Source organism: Natrix helvetica (assembly GCF_964273705.1).
Source record: "Natrix helvetica genome assembly, chromosome: 3".
Taxonomy (NCBI): Eukaryota; Metazoa; Chordata; class Lepidosauria; order Squamata; family Natricidae; genus Natrix; species Natrix helvetica.
Genome location: NC_138549.1, coordinates 30,958,521 through 30,976,628, shown reverse-complemented (window position 1 = coordinate 30,976,628; position 18,108 = coordinate 30,958,521). Strand labels below are relative to the sequence as shown.

At 41.2% G+C, this 18,108-nt stretch overlaps 1 protein-coding gene across 1 annotated transcript in view; it reads right to left on the bottom strand.

Annotated features, from left to right (window-relative positions):
• LOC309389619 (coagulation factor X-like) overlaps positions 1 to 18,108 on the bottom strand; it is a 37,127-nt gene that overhangs the window by 14,743 nt on the left and 4,276 nt on the right. The window contains exons 3-9 of the mRNA XM_081948171.1: positions 15,195 to 15,219; positions 14,990 to 15,103; positions 13,794 to 13,934; positions 12,586 to 12,689; positions 11,654 to 11,774; positions 9,149 to 9,685; positions 5,865 to 6,029 (exon numbers count right to left, since the gene is read on the bottom strand). Of these exons, the coding sequence (XP_081804297.1) occupies positions 5,865 to 6,029; positions 9,149 to 9,685; positions 11,654 to 11,774; positions 12,586 to 12,689; positions 13,794 to 13,934; positions 14,990 to 15,103; positions 15,195 to 15,219 (1,207 nt within the window). The remainder of the gene's footprint in view (positions 1 to 5,864; positions 6,030 to 9,148; positions 9,686 to 11,653; positions 11,775 to 12,585; positions 12,690 to 13,793; positions 13,935 to 14,989; positions 15,104 to 15,194; positions 15,220 to 18,108) is intronic.

Sequence of the window (18,108 nt, the reverse complement as noted above, 5' to 3'; positions counted from 1 at the left end):
CCCATGATAACCCGCGCGGCTGCATTCTGGACCAGCTGAAGCCTCCGGGTGCTCTTCAAGGGCAGCCCCATGTAGAGAGTGTTGCAGTAGTCCAGGTGAGAAAGGACGAGGGCATGAGTGACTGTGCACAGAGCATCCCGATCCAGGAAGGGGTGCAACTGATGTACCAGGCGAACCTGGTAAAAGGCCCCCCTGGTCACGGCCGTCAGGTGTTCTTCTAAACTAAGCCGTGTATCCAGGAGGACTCCCAGATTGCGAGCCTTCTCTGAGGGGGCTAAAATTTCTCCCCCTATCATCAAAGATGGAACAAGATGTACAAATTGGGATGACGGAAACCACAGCCACTCAGTCTTGGAGGGATTGAGCTTGAGCCTGTTCCTCCCCATCCAGATCCGCACAGCCTCCAGGCATCGGGACATCACAGCGAGGGCATTGTTTGGGTGGTTTGGGGTAGAGATGAAAAGTTGGGTATCATCAGCATATTGATGATACCGTACCCCAAAACCACGGATGATCTCGCCCAGCAGTTTCATATATATGTTGAACAGGAGGGGTGAGAGAACCGACCCCTGGGGCACCCCTCAAGTGACGTGCCTCGGGGTCGATCCCTGCCCTCCAGTCAACACGAAGTGCGACCGATCCAACAGGTAGGAGGAGAACCACCGTAAAATGGTGCCCCACACTCCCAACCCCCCAAGTCGTCGCAGTAGGATACCATGGTCGATGGTATCGAAAGCCGCTGAGACGTCTAATAGGACCAGGACAGAGGAGCAGCCCCTGTCAGAGATCATCGACGAATGCGACCAATGCCATCTCCATGCTGTACCCGGGCCGAAACCCGACTGAAACGGATCCAGGTAGACAGCTTCATCCGGGTACTGGGGAAGGTGACATGCTACCACACTCTTGACAACCTTCGCTACAAAGCAAAGGTTGGAGACTGGACAATAGTTGGCTAAAGGAGCTGGGTCCAGGGAAGGCTTCTTAAGGAGGGGCCTCACCACCGCCTCCTTCAAGGCGGTGGGAAAGAACCCTCTCTCAATGAAGCATTGGTAATCACCTGGAGCCAGCCTTGTGACACCTCCCGGGAAGCCGAAACTAACCAAGAGGGACACGGGTCCAGTACACAAGTGGCAGCACTGAGTCTCCCCATAATCCTGTCCATGCCCTCGGGGGTCACAGGGTCAAACTCATCCCAGATTGTCTCCACAAGATTCATCCCAGTTGACTCACCCGAATCTACCCAGTCAGAGTCCAAGCCTGTCCGGATCTGAGCGATTTTATCCTGCAGATAATGAACAAATTCTTCAGCCAAACCCTGCAAGGGGTCTGTCCCAGTTCCTTGGTTAAGTAAGGAGCGGGTCACCCTAAACAGGGCAGCTGGGCAGTTGTCTGTGGACACGATAAGAGCGGAAGAATGTTGCCATTTTGCCACTTTTATCGCCACTAAGTAGGATTTAATATGAATTCTTACTAGTGTTCGATCAGATTCGGATCGGTTGGCCCTCCAACCACTCTCTAGGCATCTTTTCTGGCATTTCATCTCCTGGAGCTCCTCGGTAAACCAAGGAGCTACCCGGGATCGACACCGGGCCAGAGACCGCAAAGGCACAATGCGATGCAAGGCCCCAGTGGCCACCCTATCCCAGGCTTCCACTAAGGCTTTGGTTGAGTTGTCAGCAAGGGATTCAGGAAAAGTCCCAAGCTCCATCAGGAACCTTTCAGGGTCCATCAGGTGCCTGGGGCGGAACCATCTAGTAGGTTCCGCCTCCCTGCGGCGAGGGGTAGCAGTATGGAATCAAGCCTGATGAGGAAATGATCAGACCATGACAAGGGTTGAATAGAAATATCCTCTAAATCTAGATCATTCATCCACTGCCCAGAGATAAAAATCAGGTCATGTGTGTGTTCCCTATTATGGGTGGGGTCTTGAATTAACTGAGTTAGGTCCATAGCCATCATGGAAGCCATGAACTCCCAAGCTGACTCGGATGTCTCGCCAATGGAAGGCAGATTGAAATCTCCCAGGATCATAAGCCTGGGGAAATCAACCGCCAATCCAGCTAACACACTCAGCAGCTCCGGCAGGATCGATGAAACATAACAGGAAGACAGGTACATAACAAAAAAGCCCACCTGAACTCCAAGGCCCCATTTCCAAAAATGGACTCACACCTGCCTATCTGAGGCACAGTGACCTCCTGAGGTCTGAGACTTTCCCTAATAACCACCGCCACCCCGCCACCCCTGCCCTGGGCTCTCTGCTGGTGAAACGCCTGGAAGCCTGGTGGGCATAGTTCACTAAGGGGCTCATGGCCCAACCAAGTCTCCGTAATGCACGCCAGGTCCGCTCTACCCTCTTGTATGAGGTCGTAAATGAGGGGAGCCTTATGTACCACGGACCTGGCGTTAAGTGACACCAGCCAGAGACCAGGGTCCTGCAATCCCGAGCAGCCGGGGGTGCAAGAAGGGCGAGAGGGTCAGAACGCACGATCGCTCTTAAACAGCGAACCTGTGTCTCCCGAACATAATTTGGCCCTCGGCCCCCACCATATCTGCCTCTCCCACAAACAGTAGAGATGGTGAATTTCAGAATTTCATGTCTGAAACAAGCCAATCATGTATCCTTTAATTTCCTATAGAAAGTAAATAATTTCAAGTAGACTTTTTATTTCTACAGTTCTAGAAACTGCTAACTCCCTGAAAATTTCCCCCCCTAAATTTGGCTAATCATGTACATGTATTCTGAATTGCTGGAACATTCTTAGCTGTCTCTTTTTGTATGTACTCTTGACCTGCTGCAGGCCAACTCTTGCAAGTTGTTTCCTTAGTACCAGATCTAAAGGTCTCTTGCTCTGATCTTTCTTGACTTTTCTGCCACCTTTGATAAAAATGATCCTATCTCTAGCTTATCTGGTTTTCCCTTTATCTATCAAACAATCGTTTTTTGATGTAGAAAGCTAATCCTGTCTGTTTCTTAATTCCCACAACAGAAGTTCTTGTTCCTTTGTTTTACTCTACTGCATTACATTTCCTAACCTTCTGCCTCAGTGTATGTTCAATATCAATCTATCCTAACTGACCAAATGTGTTTAGGTATAGAATTTGTTGAAATTTATCAAAAGACTTGGATAGCTTATAGTATAAGCAATATATATTAATAACACCAGAAAAAGAACTCTCCAGATGAAAACATTACTCAACCTGCAAGAAAGATTCAACAATGGCTCCACAGACATCCCAAACTTAGGTGTAGGAAGAGACTCAAGTCTTAAGAACCTTCCAGAACTCTAAGTGAGTGAGTACCATGTTGTCTCTGGGGAGATGCGGTTCCAGAGGGTAGGGATTGTGACAGAGAAAACATGCTTTTTCAGTTCCACAAATTGACATTTAATTAAAGGGCACACATACTTGGTCTATTTTAAACATTTACAAAGCACCTTTCACAAAGATTCCAAGGCAGATACGCATTGGGTAAAACAGTTACAGATAGTCCTCAAAATATGACCGGATTGTCTGTCACTAGGTGATGATGTGGTTGCTAAATGAATGATCATGTGACCACACTTGATGTTACTACTTTTTTTGCCACGATCTTTCAGATAATCATGTAGTCATTTAAAGAATCACATAGTAATTAAGCAAATTCAGAATCCTCTGACTGCAGGGGTGTTTTAATAGTAGTAACGGTGAAGAGTGGTCATAAGTCCGTTTTTTCAGTGCTGTCGTACTTTTCAATGGTTGTTAAAGGTGTAATATTATATAATATGTAACAAATGAAATAAGAGAAAAAAAATTGTTCAAATAGGAATCAGACAAAATTCTATAAAAACAATTAAAATGCCTCAGAAAATAGAATGGTTTTGGTTTTGTAACAAAAAGAGAGAATGTACATATCTGTAACATTGAGGAATACAGGATAGACTATATTTCTCTTGCTAATAGATGAGCAAAAAATGGGAACAGCAGATCTGCCACCTCTCAATCCTGATCTCCCACAAGGAGCAGCTCTATTTATTTAGATTCCATTATAACACATTATCCCTCATCCAGCCAGTCATTGGTACAAGCATGGGAGCCATAGTGTTTCTTGAACAGGTCATAGAGAAACAGATGTGAGTATCATCCTGCATACTGATGATACCTTGTTCTAAATTTCCTGGTGAATTTCTTCAGTGTTTTGAGGTAGCACAGAAGATAGAATATAGTCCTGAGGGATACCACCTTATAGCTGCCCTTGAAAAACTCCAAGAGACACAGATTAAAGATAACCTGAGAGATGGAATAGAGCCACTGAAACTGTTGCCAAAATAGGCAATGCAAAAAGACATTATGCTTGACTCAATAAAAAAAAATACTGGAGGTTCAAGAAGAACCAACGGTCATACTCTCCCTCTATGCTAAAAGATTATCCATCAGGCTAATCAAGATAACCACAACCCCAATAATCTGTACTAAATATAATTTAAAATGGGTTGAGGTCATCTGCTTCTGACAGCCCTTTGAGGTAATCCAGACAAGAAGCACCAACCATGAGTACCAACACTACTTTCATTGTAAAATTACAGTAATTAATCATACAAATCTGAAAGTAACTCTTTTACTTTACTGAAAATTAGGAGATTCAATAATTGTCCACCTCTGATGGATACAGGGATAACTACTTAAGAAATCTAATAATTTCATCAGTTAAATAGGATGGAATCTTTTTATCCCCAAAGAGGCATTTATGAAAGAATCTCTAATAACATCCTGAACAGATGTTATAAGCCAAAGATCCAGAGGACAAGTGCTGGAACATTCCACAGAAGACTCCTGCCCATCTCCACATATTGTCATCACAAGGAATGCTAGGCATATTATTTTGAGCTTCTAAATGAAAGCCATTATAGAAATCTAAGAAATATTTAAATGCAACAAATAAGTTGCTAATAAGTAAGAGCTGCAGTGGCACAGTGGTTAGAGTGCAGTACTGCAGGCTACTTCTGCTGACTGCCGGCTGTCTGCAATTTGGCAGTTCAAATCTCAACAGGCTCAAGGTTGACTCTGTCTTCCATTCTTCTGAGGGTAAAATGAGGACCCAAATTATTGGGGGCAATATGCTGACTCCGTAAACCCCTTAGAGAGGGCTGTAAAGCACTGTAAAGCATTATATAAATCTAAGTGCTATTGCTATTTGAATAAAATTCTTCATTAGAAAAATTCTTCATTAGAAAATTTGGAGGGAGGGGCCAGGACTGCTGCTGATTCCGATACACTTTGCATTTATCCCAATAAGAATCAGCTTTCACTTCTCACTACCTTTTATGTTATTTGTACTAATTTCATGTGCTCATGTCCATGTTTATACTTATACCTGTTATCTCGTACATGTTTGACAAACTAACTAAATAACTAAATATTTCTGCAGTCTCAGAAATAGAATAGATTGCAGTGTTTTCTGTTTTCATTCTTCAATAGGAAATGAAATTACACAACTCATGCACACAAGACTGCAACTATATGAGCATTTCAGCAAAAAGACTTCCTCTGACCTGATTCTTATTTGGACAAAAAATGATTAGTACTCCTTCAAAAGAAATTAAACCAATTGCAGAAACAGAAAAGTTATAGGGAGAGAGAGAGCCGTATGTAGGACTGCAAAAACTAAGAGGTCTGGTAGCACCTCTTCAGGCTAACACATTATATTAGAAGGCATAAGTTTTCAACAGATTCCTCAGTTTCATGGAGAAGCTAAACTGATGTGGGATTTAAACTGAGATGGAGGAAAGGGAGGGAAAGGCTGGGAGATCATGCAAATGAAGTTCACATGTGAGACAAGTAATATAGAAGAAGAGAAAGAAAGACAACAAAGAGCTTCTTACCATTACTTTCAGCGTTTGGGAGACTCCACAGAAAAGTGAGGATCAGACAGAGGAGTAGCTGAGGAGCCATGGTGCCTATCGGTGGAACAGAGCACTTTGTTCTCTTCCAGGGCTGGCTATGAACAAGTTTCAAGCAAGCAGGCTTCCTGTTGTTCTGCTCCAGTGCTTATCATGTCCTCCAAAGCCTTTGTGTTTGGATATGGATTCTTCAGATCATTGTGCTGACTAATTCGAAATGCGGGTCTTTGCCAAGTAAGGTCATTTGAGTCAGTACAAGATTAATAGCACAGAGTGGGATGGATACCTCAAAAGAGAGCTGCCCCTCTCTGTTAAGCACAGATATTGACATTTAAAGGAAGGTCACCCAGAAGTTGAAAGCAGATTATACTTAGGGGAAGAGCTTCACTGCCTCCTCTCTCGGTTCATCATAAAGAAATATTAACACAGTCTGGATCCAGAACAACTTGTTCCTAAGGAAGTCCTAGCAAATGCTAATGCTACCCTGTTTCCCTGAAAATAAGACCTCCCTAGATAATAAGCCCAATCGGGCTTTTGAGTGCATACACTAAAATAAGTCCTCCCCCCCAAAATAAGCCCTCCTGGAAAATATTGCAACACAGCAGCAACCATGAGGTGACCACGATCGCCGCCTCCTGCACCTCAAAAATAATAAGACCTCCCCAAAAATAAGGCCAAGCACTTATTCTGGAGGTCAAGAGAAAATAAGACCCTATCTTATTTTCGGGAAAACATGGTACTACCTAAAATTATACTTCTGCAATATTTGAACAGAAGAGAGAATTGCATTTTGTCCCTGTTTCTCTCTCACACACAAATCTCAAAAAGCAGAAAGTAGAGCACAGTAAGACATGCCCCCCCAAATAAGATATCGTTATTACAATCTTTGATCAGCCTTCACAATAACAATATACTACAGTACTTTTACAGTACTGTAAAAAGATAAATAGAAAAGAGAAGTTAAGAGACGTTTAACACAACATTTGTGATTGAGAATAGGAAAGAATAGGGCAATAAAATACTGTATTTAATTAAAAGTTTTGGGTAGTTTAGAACTTGAAGATATTTGGCCACCTGATATGTGAGTGTGAAGTAACCCTTAAAAATAATAAATGTAATATTTATCTGTGCAGCCTTATTTGGAAATGATTGGAACTGATTAGAACACATCTTGGGGCATCATAGAAAGGACACCGTATGAGGAGATAAGTGAGAGTTTCTACTCTGTGGATCCACAAGGGCAAAGTCTCTACAAATAAGGAGTCCCATGAAATCTTCCTGGCAGCTGAGCTAAGAGAAAGACGTCAAAGCAGGCTGTGGGAAATACCCATCTATGTTTGCTTAGGATTAGATTCAGACCTGGGCATTTTACAGCTCCGAACCACATCCAGTCCTTTGACTATCCCTGTCTGGCCCACATAAGGTCAATTGAAAATTCAAAATCAAATGTAAATAAGCCCACCACAGGGGCCAGGAGAGGAAGCCAAGTCATCTCCTTCAGTCGACTGGTAGCTGCAGAAAGGCAAGGAGAGAAAGCTCTTTTCTGAGCCTGTGCAATGCTCTGCCTTGCTTGGAACAGCTTGAAGAATTGAGGTGATGGAGTTTGAGGACATCAAATCAGGTTACATTGGTTCAGCCTGCCACAACAGTTCCAATTTCTCAGGTATCCCTTTGGGAAAATTAATCCCCCCCCCCCCCCGGGATAGATACTCTGCAGTAAAGGACTGTCTAACACTTGGCAATGTCATCCACAGGCAGCAGTGATAACATTTTGATGCTCAATGTTCCTGGTTCTCTTTTATTATTGACTTGGCCTTCTCCAGGGTTAATTGGCCTAAGTATTCACAAGACCAGGCAAGACAATCAGTTGCCTCCAGAAGAGTTGGTCCTCCATCACTGAAGATTTTTAACAAGAGATTGGGCAGCCATTTGTCTGGAGTAATATAGGGTCTCCTAATTGAGCAGGAGGTTGAACTAGAAGACCTCCAAGATCTGTTCCAACTCTGTTATACTTTTACTGCAAAATTCTGCTGTACAGATATGGTGCTAATGAGATTGGTAATTATAGTACCAGAAGCATCAGGTCTGTAGAGTCAAATATGGTTCAGAGCAGTTAGCTTATGTGGTAGAGTAGAAGCTCTCACTCTATCCAGTTTTGCAGTCTTGATTAGCTTTTCAAAATCTAGTGTGTGTTTCATTTATTAAACTACAAATCCCCAGTCAGACATCGAAGGAGGCTGACAGCTGTTGCATTTTTTAAACGGGGAAAATTGTGACACTTGATGGCCAAGCCATTCGAAACACAGATGACAAAAAAAACCCAAACATGAAAATATATAGAGTAATCAGAAACACAATGAATCAAACATTTAAATATGCTTTCCAGCTCTTAAATAAATATTTTCCATAAAAATTTATGAAATTTATACACAAGTGTCTATCATGCCAGAAGTTAATTTATTTTAAATATATTTATTAACTAACTTAAGAAATCAATAAAGTATAAACTCAGTTTAATCAGCAATATAGCAATAAAATATCCATTATTTCAGAACATCTCTAAAAATCAAATGTGCCATTTACAGCAATGGACATAATTTGTGTATTGACAGCATTAAGCAAATGGTATGATCAGGTTATTTGGTTATCTACCTCTTGTGCAAATAATGTGAACAAAGAAACATTTAGAATGCCTTCTCCAAATTCCAGAAATTGGTCCATTATAGTGGTGGCTCAGTGCTTATAATTAATTGGTTTTGGGAGGCACAACGAATAGTAAAAATGATGACTACCAAACAAACTATATGCCTTACCATGTGACCCTTCCTTTGGCCAGGAAAGACTTCCTGCTGTCCCTTTTCTTCCTAGCATGGTCAACTTTCTGTCCACCCTCTGCAGCCATCCCCCTCTTCCTTTTGAAGTAACCTTCCCAGTATGGATGACTTCCTGTCTGTTCTTTGTATCTATCCCCCTTTTCCTATCGCATCACATCACGTACCAAACAAACAACAAGTACTAGGACAACATTTTTGTGACAAAATGTACTAAATTCAACAAGTTTTGAAGTAATTGAATACCGAGGCACCACGGTATTGTGAAAGTTTTTAGCATTCAAATTATTTAATGGCAATTAACTGAAGTTTTATTACAGATTTAAAATGTAGAATCTAATTTAAAATATATAAGCTATTTTTAAGCTAAATTCAAAGATTAAATATTATGGATTTGGACAAGGAAAGGGTAATTTGGAAGCAATATGTATTAGGAATCCATATGATTATTTAGCCACTGATAGTATTTTATAACTTTTGTATAAACTCCATATGTTCCTATTGCAGCACACCCTTTACCCCAGCTCACAATTCCTGTTAGATACCAAGTATTTTTGTATTCAGTGGCATGAGGTCCACCACTGTCACCTTCACAAGAATCTTTACTCCCATCGAGATAACCTGCACAGAACATGTTGCTTGTAATATTGAAGTTAGTGTGCAAAATGCATTCCTTTTTGTGTATTTTGGGGACTTCCACTCGCATAAGAAGTGCTGAAGTAGCTCCGCCTTCCAAAAGACGCCCCCACCCACTCACTGTGGAGTATTCAACGTAGTTCAATATGTCTGCTGCAAATCGAGGAGGTGGCAAGCAGATGGGCACCACATACTCAGAGAAGTTGACTGGGGCTGACAATCTCAGCAAGGCAATGTCATTGTCAATGGTTTTCATAGAATACTTTTCATGGATTATTAATTCATCCACTCTTCTTTCTTGTTCGCCTTCATCTCTATGGTTGATATGGTATTCACCTGAAAAAAAGGTCAAGTATCAAAAAAATACTTGATTTATTTAGAAGATAACAGGCCTTTTCACGATGCACAAGACCTAACTAATCTCTTCATCTTCTGGAAGTTAATGAATACAAAAAAAATTATTTATTTACTTCCTCTTTTACAATAGAAATATTTTATTTCTTTTTTTTCTCTCTCTCTCTCCATGGAAAGTTTTTTAAATCTTCCTTTTCTCTTTTAGTGCTCGATTACTGTTACTGATAGTGTTTACTGAATCAGGATATTCTTTCTGGAACATAAAATCTGATTTTGATGACTCATTTTTGAGAACTGTGCAGAACAAAACATTGCTCAGTTCTAAATGGCTGTTTCAAGTGTGGCAAGTTTGAGACATAGCCATATTCCAAAGTTTTGTCTTGACCTTGAAACAAATTGGTACTTTAGTTTTTGTTTGCATTGTGTGTTCAAATGAATCTATTCAGTAGCAGGATTCAAGATTTTTTGCTACTGGTTCGGTGAGTGTGGCTAGGGGGAGGCCATGTGACTGAGTGGGCATGGCCAATGTGACATCACTCATACCCACGCCCACTCAGTCACATTCTCCCCACCTAGCTCCTCTTTTCATACTGGCTCTCAAAGAGGCCAGCGGCTGGCCGCAGACCGCTGAAAAGTCCTCCAGTTGGCGAAAAAGTGGCTGCAAGTCCGCTTGGACTTCCAAGGTAATGGGATGTGCATGCGCAAAGAAGATGGCGGTGAGTGCAGCCACTTTTTCACCAGCCAGACGACTTTTCAGCGGCCAGCTGCCAGCCTCTTTGAGAGCCTGTATGCAAAGAGCTGTGCAAGCAAGTGGCAACCAGACGAGTGGGGTGAGCACCCAGCAACAGGGGGACTGGTTCAGGGGGTGTGGCCAGCCAGCCATCGCTACCGGTTCTCCGAAGTGAGCAAAATTTCTGCCACCGGTTCGGGTGAACCGGTTGAAACCAGCTGAAGACCACCTCTGAATCTATTGCTGTGGCTGCTTTGCTATGCTTACATCTGTCTGACATTGGCTGAAAATTACATACTTAGCTGATGCTCTCATGTCATGGGACTTAAGCAGGGGTGGGTTCCAGCAGCTGCTACTGCTGGTTCACTCAGGGGTGCATCACGCATGCTTGATGTGCACTGCGCGCACATGCATAACACAACTAAAATTACTCTGCACATGAGCAGAAACAAAAAATAAGATAGTGGCACCTACGGCACTGCTGGGAGAACCGGTTTGGGGGCATGGCAGGCCTGGGTCTTTGCGGGTTCCAGTGATCCGGGCCACCAAGCTATTACCGGTTTGGCTGAACTGGTCCGAACTGGTAGGAACCCATCACAGGACTTAAGGTTTCTATCATTGTTATAAGGCACCTTGGATGCAATCCCAAAACATCTGGAGCATCACTTGAACACCATCAGCACTGACAAAATCACCACCAGTCAATCACAAAAGGCAGCTTTACTCAGAATACCTTACATTCTGCAATGATACCTTTAATAGAATCAAACATTCACATCCTGCCTTTCCCAGGTTCTTGGGAAGGACTAATCTAAATATCTGGCTAACTGTGCAATGAATCATAATAATGATATTTAATGTTTATTTTAAAAAAACCTCCTTGCCAGTTTTCCAGGGATTGCAGTGTAGGTAATGCTTTGAAAGAGGTACCACTTTACTTATGTTAGTGACCCTAGGATGAAGAACAAGGGAGAAAAGGAACTTGTTTCAGGTTTCCATTGTTCCTTATTTTGGAATGCTTCAAAACTTCGAAACAGATCAAAGAAGTCACTCAGAGTCAAACTGTTCATGTTGACGGCCATTTGTGAAGGAGGAATTGATATGAAAATAGATGTTTAAAGATATGGGTGAAATTAATGGGATAGACCTTCTTGTGTGGTGTGGTGATTTTCCCTCCTCAATTTCACTGAGTTTTAGAAAGTTAACAAAAACCATCTTACCAAGCCTTATCCTGAGATTTTGTCGGAGGACTTTATGAAAGCAGTGAGCTGCTGAAATGACCCAGGATGGAGAAACCAGGACACCTCCACATTTTTCATTTCCATATTCTGTTATGAGAGCCTAAATATTTGATAATCAAATTGTACGGTTTAGTTGCATGTTATGGAGCAGTAATCTTGCTGGCATCATCCAGACCAGAGCACAGATGGGCAAGCATTTTGGGGTGAAGGGCTTCTTTGTGTGGCGTGCAATTTTGCGTGGTGTGCCAAGGGCTGCACTCAAAAAGGGGGCAATGGGAGAAAAGGCAGGAAAAGGAAAGGCAGGGGTGAACCAGTAGCTAACATTATGGCCAGTTCAGAGAACCTCCAAATCCCAACCCTGGCTGGTCCTGCCCATCCCATCTAATCCCTTCCCGTCCCAGGAGTCTCCATGAAGCCTGTTTTGGATGTGAGGTAAGTGTAGGGCCCGTGTAGAGGCTCATGGAGGGGGGGAAATGGGCCTCCTGGAAATTCCAGAAGCCTCCAGAGCCAGGAGGAGGCAGTTTTCGCCCTTCCAGAAGGCTCAAGGAAAGCCTCAGGAGCCTGGGTTAGGCAAAAACGCCCCCCACAGCTGTGGTGCAAGAGGCCAACTAGGCCACACCCACCATAGCCACACACACTCAGCAACCGGGAAGAATCCATTGCTGAAATTTTTGAAGCCCACCCCTGAGTAAAGGCCTCTTATCTATCACAACATTCTGCATAGTTTCAGTAATTTGTAAATCTGTTTTTGTGCACTAAACAATTTATTTGTTTTGAAACTAGTGATCTGACCTATATTTTCCTTGCAATGTACCTTGCAAAGTGCAATGAAAGTGGGTGACTGCCTATACAAATGTGAATGATTCAACTTATTGTAGTTTGAAGTGTATTAAATTCTGACAAGCACTTACTTGCCATGGACATTCGCCTGGAGGACAGTCATAGCCACCTATGATTCTTCCTTGTTGATTTGGCCTTTTTGCCAGAACAGGTATTTTCCCACAGGGATAATCAACTATAATATCACAGTCAGAATAGTATTTCAAAACCACGTTAAATATTTCCAAGCAAATCAATAAGATTTCGAACTATAGTAATGTGAATGCTTTTTAAAGTCAAAATATACAGACATCTTTATTCACACAGGCATTCATCCATATGCATTCATGCACACACACATAGGCATATACACAAACACACAGCAAAAGCTCTATGTCTGGAGCCCCACTCGACATAAATACTGCCATATTTCATGTATAATAATAACATTTTCTGTCAAATTAAAAATCAATGTGAATAATACATTGGTAATTATTAAAATTAATGATAGCCAATGGTGAATTTCTCCTTTTCCTTCCTCTGAAACAGGTTTGAGATTTCCAGGTTAGATGAAAACATCTGAAAGTGAAATAAACCCCTGAGATATGAACTTCCCCAAACAAGGGGAAGTAGAGGGAGAAATGAACTGCAATTCCCAGCAATGCTACTGGCTGATACAATTGAGGAGCAGGTAAAGCTTTTTCCAATAAAATCAAGGCCTGTCTCTTAGGAATCCAGTGATTTATGGTCCTTTAGGATTGGACACCAAGAAGACATCATGCTTTTGTTTAAAGACAACTGTCTTCACTGTAGAAAGGTCTTATTCTCACCCACCGCCATCCTCTCCACCCAATTTTGCCTCATGCAGGCAGAAGCACAACTTAATCCCTGGCATCTCCTGGTTGGTGAAAGATGTCTACCTGAAGCCATGAAGAATGCAAGCATGGTATGGCATGAGGCATTTCCCTCCCAGTGCAAATAGATTTCTTAAAGGTGAGCCCTGGCCAAGGGTTTGAATGTCAGCCCAACAGGCTGTCCCTACTTTCCATCTTGAGATCAGTATTTCAATACAGAGACTGATAAAATTAGAACAGGCTGGAAGGCTGACTACTTAATTCATTCTAGCATTGGGACCATTGTATGTCAATTAATAGTAAAAAGGCATCATCTATACCAGTGTTTCTCCACCTTAGTAACTTTAAGGCGTACAGAGTTTAATGCTGCCAAGATTGACAAACGCTGGTCTATGCTTTGGCATCTCTCTGGAAAGGAATATCATGGTGTGATGGCTCGTTCTTACCTTCTGCAATGCAGGATACTTGGTCACTTCCTAGCCTGTATCCCTCTGCACAAAAGCATTGTCTTAATGTGGTTGGGGAATCTACACAAAACTGCTCACAATTGCCATTTTTAAAAAAGCATTTCAGCTTGCTTTCTGGTCCTAAATATAGAGAAGAAGACGTGAATTAACATTTTCCTGATTTGGATAGGAAAGTGTTGTGGGGGTAGTGTTGCCGCTGGCAAGGAAGGCTAAGAAGTCAGATTCTGGAACAGGAGTTTCCATGTTCTAGATTCTAAGGAAGAATAGAAGAACAGAGTTAATCGGGATTGGTATTCATAGAGCTCCCTTAGAAGGAAGGATACTGCCTTGTTGTGGCCCAGCAGGATCCGGTTGAGCTGCTGATGGACTCAGATAGTGAGGAACCATATGAGTCTGCCCTGGACGATGTGGAGGACCCTGTGCAGGGTTCAGACTCAGAACAAGGACCAGAGAGGCTGGTTGGCACCAGGAGGCGCCTGAGGCATGGAGCAGTGGGGAGGATCAAAGGCAGTTTGTCCCTGATGCTAGATTGAGAAGGGCTGAGAAACGGAAGCAGCAACTTCGTAGGCAGACTCACAGAAGATGATTAAGCACAGGTAGTTGTGGATTGGCTCCTCCCAAGAGAGATTATAGGTGAGGCATTGGGAGGGGACATTTGCAGGAAACAACTGTTCGAATTAGTAGTTACGAAAATCTATCTGTGTATTCTAGCCATGCCTGTTTGTTGACTATCTGTGTTGCTTCATTTGAATTATCTGGATTGCTGCAGAGTTAATCTATTGAATATGAGTTGTCTGGGCCCTCAGCTAAAGGATTCGTTATCTCAGTAATTAGTGAAACAGCCAAGCCTGTGTTCTGGTTTATTCACAGGTGTGGAGGGGGATCAGAACACTGCTTGATAATGAGTTTGCATCATCTTTGTTTTGGAGTGCACAGCTCTGCAAATCTGCATAGGCATAGGTCTCCAACAGGACTCAAAAGTAAAATGATCTGAAGATCGTGGTGATATGAAAAAAAGACATTTCAGGTCTTAAAACCTGGATATCATCCACTGCAGTTTTAAAATATTCTGATATCTGGATTTTTTAATGAATGGCTGAGAGAATATGGAATAATGACCAATCTTCAGGGGCAGAATACTTATGTTATTTTCCCCCCAGTTAGTAAGCATTTACCTATTTCACAATTTTTGCCTTCATGTTCTGGAGGACAAATGCAAATGTAGTCTTGATGCCCATCAATACAAGTCCCAGCATTCAGGCAAGGGTTGGAGTCACACTGATTAGGATCTGTGAAAATAAGCACTCAACATTAGCACACATTTTAGGAAGGCATTTGTGGCAGAATGGGCTAATTGGTGTTCAGATGAATAACTCTTACCTGTATAGATTGCCCAGAATTCGTTCTAGGAAGAAGGAAAAATATAATGCAAAATTATACAACATTAATGTTATTTTTTTTTCACTAGAGAATTAATACCTCGATCAATCTTAACCAAACTAATGTTCCGTAGGTGTTCTGCATTGCAATTGCTACAATACTTAGTGATTATTATTATCTGACAGTGATGGGTAGAGTAATCCAAAATAAGTGGAAAGGGTCAATACAAAGAAAATTCACCAACACAGAAACAAGATTTCTAAGCTGTCAACTTCAGCTTCTAATAAACAGAAATGGGAATTCTTTCATCACTAATTCTCATAATCAAGTGTAGCTCTTAAAACATTTTTAGGTTTATTATTAGTTAGAAATGTTTTGGGGATCCTTGACACATTCCATTCATGTATTCAACAATTTATCCTGAAATAAATTAAAACCAAAGGAATTATATTGTTCCTTTGCTTACGGTGGCTTTAGCTCCCATGATCTGCATTCTGTATGGTCAATAACAGAGAATGCTGGGAGTTGTAGTTTAACAGCATCTAGGAAGAGAGATTGTATCTAAAGCTAGTTTAGTAAAAGTGCTTCAAAATATCATAAAAGTTTAAACTGATGTTCTATCAGACACATCATATGTATGCTTTATATTCATACATATATACTTATGTAGCTTATCTCTCTATCTATCTATCTATCTATCTATCTATCTATCTATCTATCTATCTATCTATCTATATTTGTGTTGTATTTGTACTGATAAATAAATAAAGGGAGACTAGTATAGATCTCCCTTTATTTATTTATCAGTATAAATACAACACAAATATAAAAAGGCAACATTAAAAATAAAAATATGGTTTTCTGCCTGCATGGTCTTCTGTGATAAGCCGAAGGACAGAAAGAGGGAGTAGTGACCTTCCTCCCATATTTAGGCATACCAGGGGTTGTAACACACATACATACATACATACATACATACATACATACATACATACACACACATATATACATACACACACACACACACATACATACATCATCTATCTATCTATCTATCTATCTATCTATCTATCTATCTATCTATCTATCTATCTATCTATCTATCTATCTATCTATCTACCTACCTACCTACCTACCTACCTACCTACCTACCTACCTACCTACCTATATCTATATCTGATGGAATTACAACTCCCTAAAACACAGATTGTGTCATTACAGTACACATGAACTATCAAAATATCGTTTTGTGTTTCCTTTCACAACAACCCAGAATTACCAAACAGTCAAGTTGGCATATCTAACTTTGTTATTTTGGTTTGAGTGCAAGTGCAGATAATGTATTTTCTGGGTTAGATGCATGCAAGCTAAGGTTTGGATATGAAGATTTGAGAAACAAGAACATGCTTGTAGATGTGTGTTTAATTTAAAGATTTGAAATGAAAAGGTTTGAAATTAAAGGAGTAGTGGTGTTGAGGGAGAATAAACATAAATCAGGGCAGGGCAGGGAAGGAATGCTATCTAGTTCTTGTTAAAGTACAATTTATTTCATTAACAGTCTTTAAACCTGCTTTACCTCCATGGTACTTAGATTACTTTAGGTGACTTGGACCTTTATCTTAGAATAATCTGAACAACAGTTTTTTGTCCTTCTAAAGAAGTTAACTAGGAGATCCTAGGCTACGCTGGACTCAAACAGCACTGGCTACAACAACATTGGGCCTCTGCACAAGTGTCATTTGCTTGTTTGAGCCCGTCAATGTTCTCTTCAGCCAATCTTCTGCCAAAACCAAGGCACAGTTGGTATCCCACTCTTTCACCAAAAAAAGGTGTCATAATTTGACAAACATGGAAGCTTTGGTTCTGGAAAAAAAGAAGAATCTGAAAAGCAGGAAGAAGGGTGAGATGGAACTCCTACCAATCGTAGCTCCCAGCCTGCAGCTGTTGGGGAATTGTTGTTGCTTCTGGACTGAAAACATAGCCAAATTAATCATTCTAGTTTTCAATGAATGTTTGAAGTCCCACTTTGTTGTGATATCATACAGGGGTTATCACTTGGCATTATAGAGTCTCTTTCCGAGGGAGATGGGTGGTTAAGAAATACAAAATATAAACCAACCAACAAACAACCTTGAGCATGGAATGGCCCTTAGTCTGTCTTATTGAAATTTGCTTTGAGATCATATGGACTAACAAGCTGTATGCAGATACTGGTTCAGGCTTTGCATTCTCCTAATACTTTAGATTTTTTAAAAATAATGGTTCCTCCCTACCCCAACCTTACCCTAAAAGTATATATTTAAAATAATCTACCGGGATAATACTCAGAAGTACTTTGGCCAATAGAAGTTCTACCCTTTTCCTTTTCTACATATTTCCTTTTCTGGGCATGAAACAACATATGACCCAGAAGAAGGGCAAGTCTGGTGGGATAAGGAGATTACAGACCAAAGACTTGTTGCCTGTTGGTCAACAGGACAAAGAAGGTGAGAACTCTATTAGGGATGCACATAAAGAACCAAAAAACATCTTTAGAAGAAAGAAGCATGTAATTGTAAGAGACCACAATTTGGGTGATCCAGCTTTCCCCACCCTTTGATGTCATCATGAATGAATTCTTGCAAAGTGTGATAGTCTAATTTAGATTTTATATAGCTGCTACTCAGCTATGTGAGATCTGATGAGTGGTTTAGGACTTGTTTGTGAGAACTTTTACAATAATATTTCATAGTACGTAGTGCTCATTTAGTATTCTGAATGGAATGTCTTTGCAGTATTCCTAGTATGTCTTATTTTTTTGGCTCATTTATACTCTTTATAACAACAACAGACTTATTGACGAAGTTATCAACTGCTAGCACATCAGATAGGCAAGTATCACTGAAATATGTTTAATGGACCCGTGTCCCTCCTG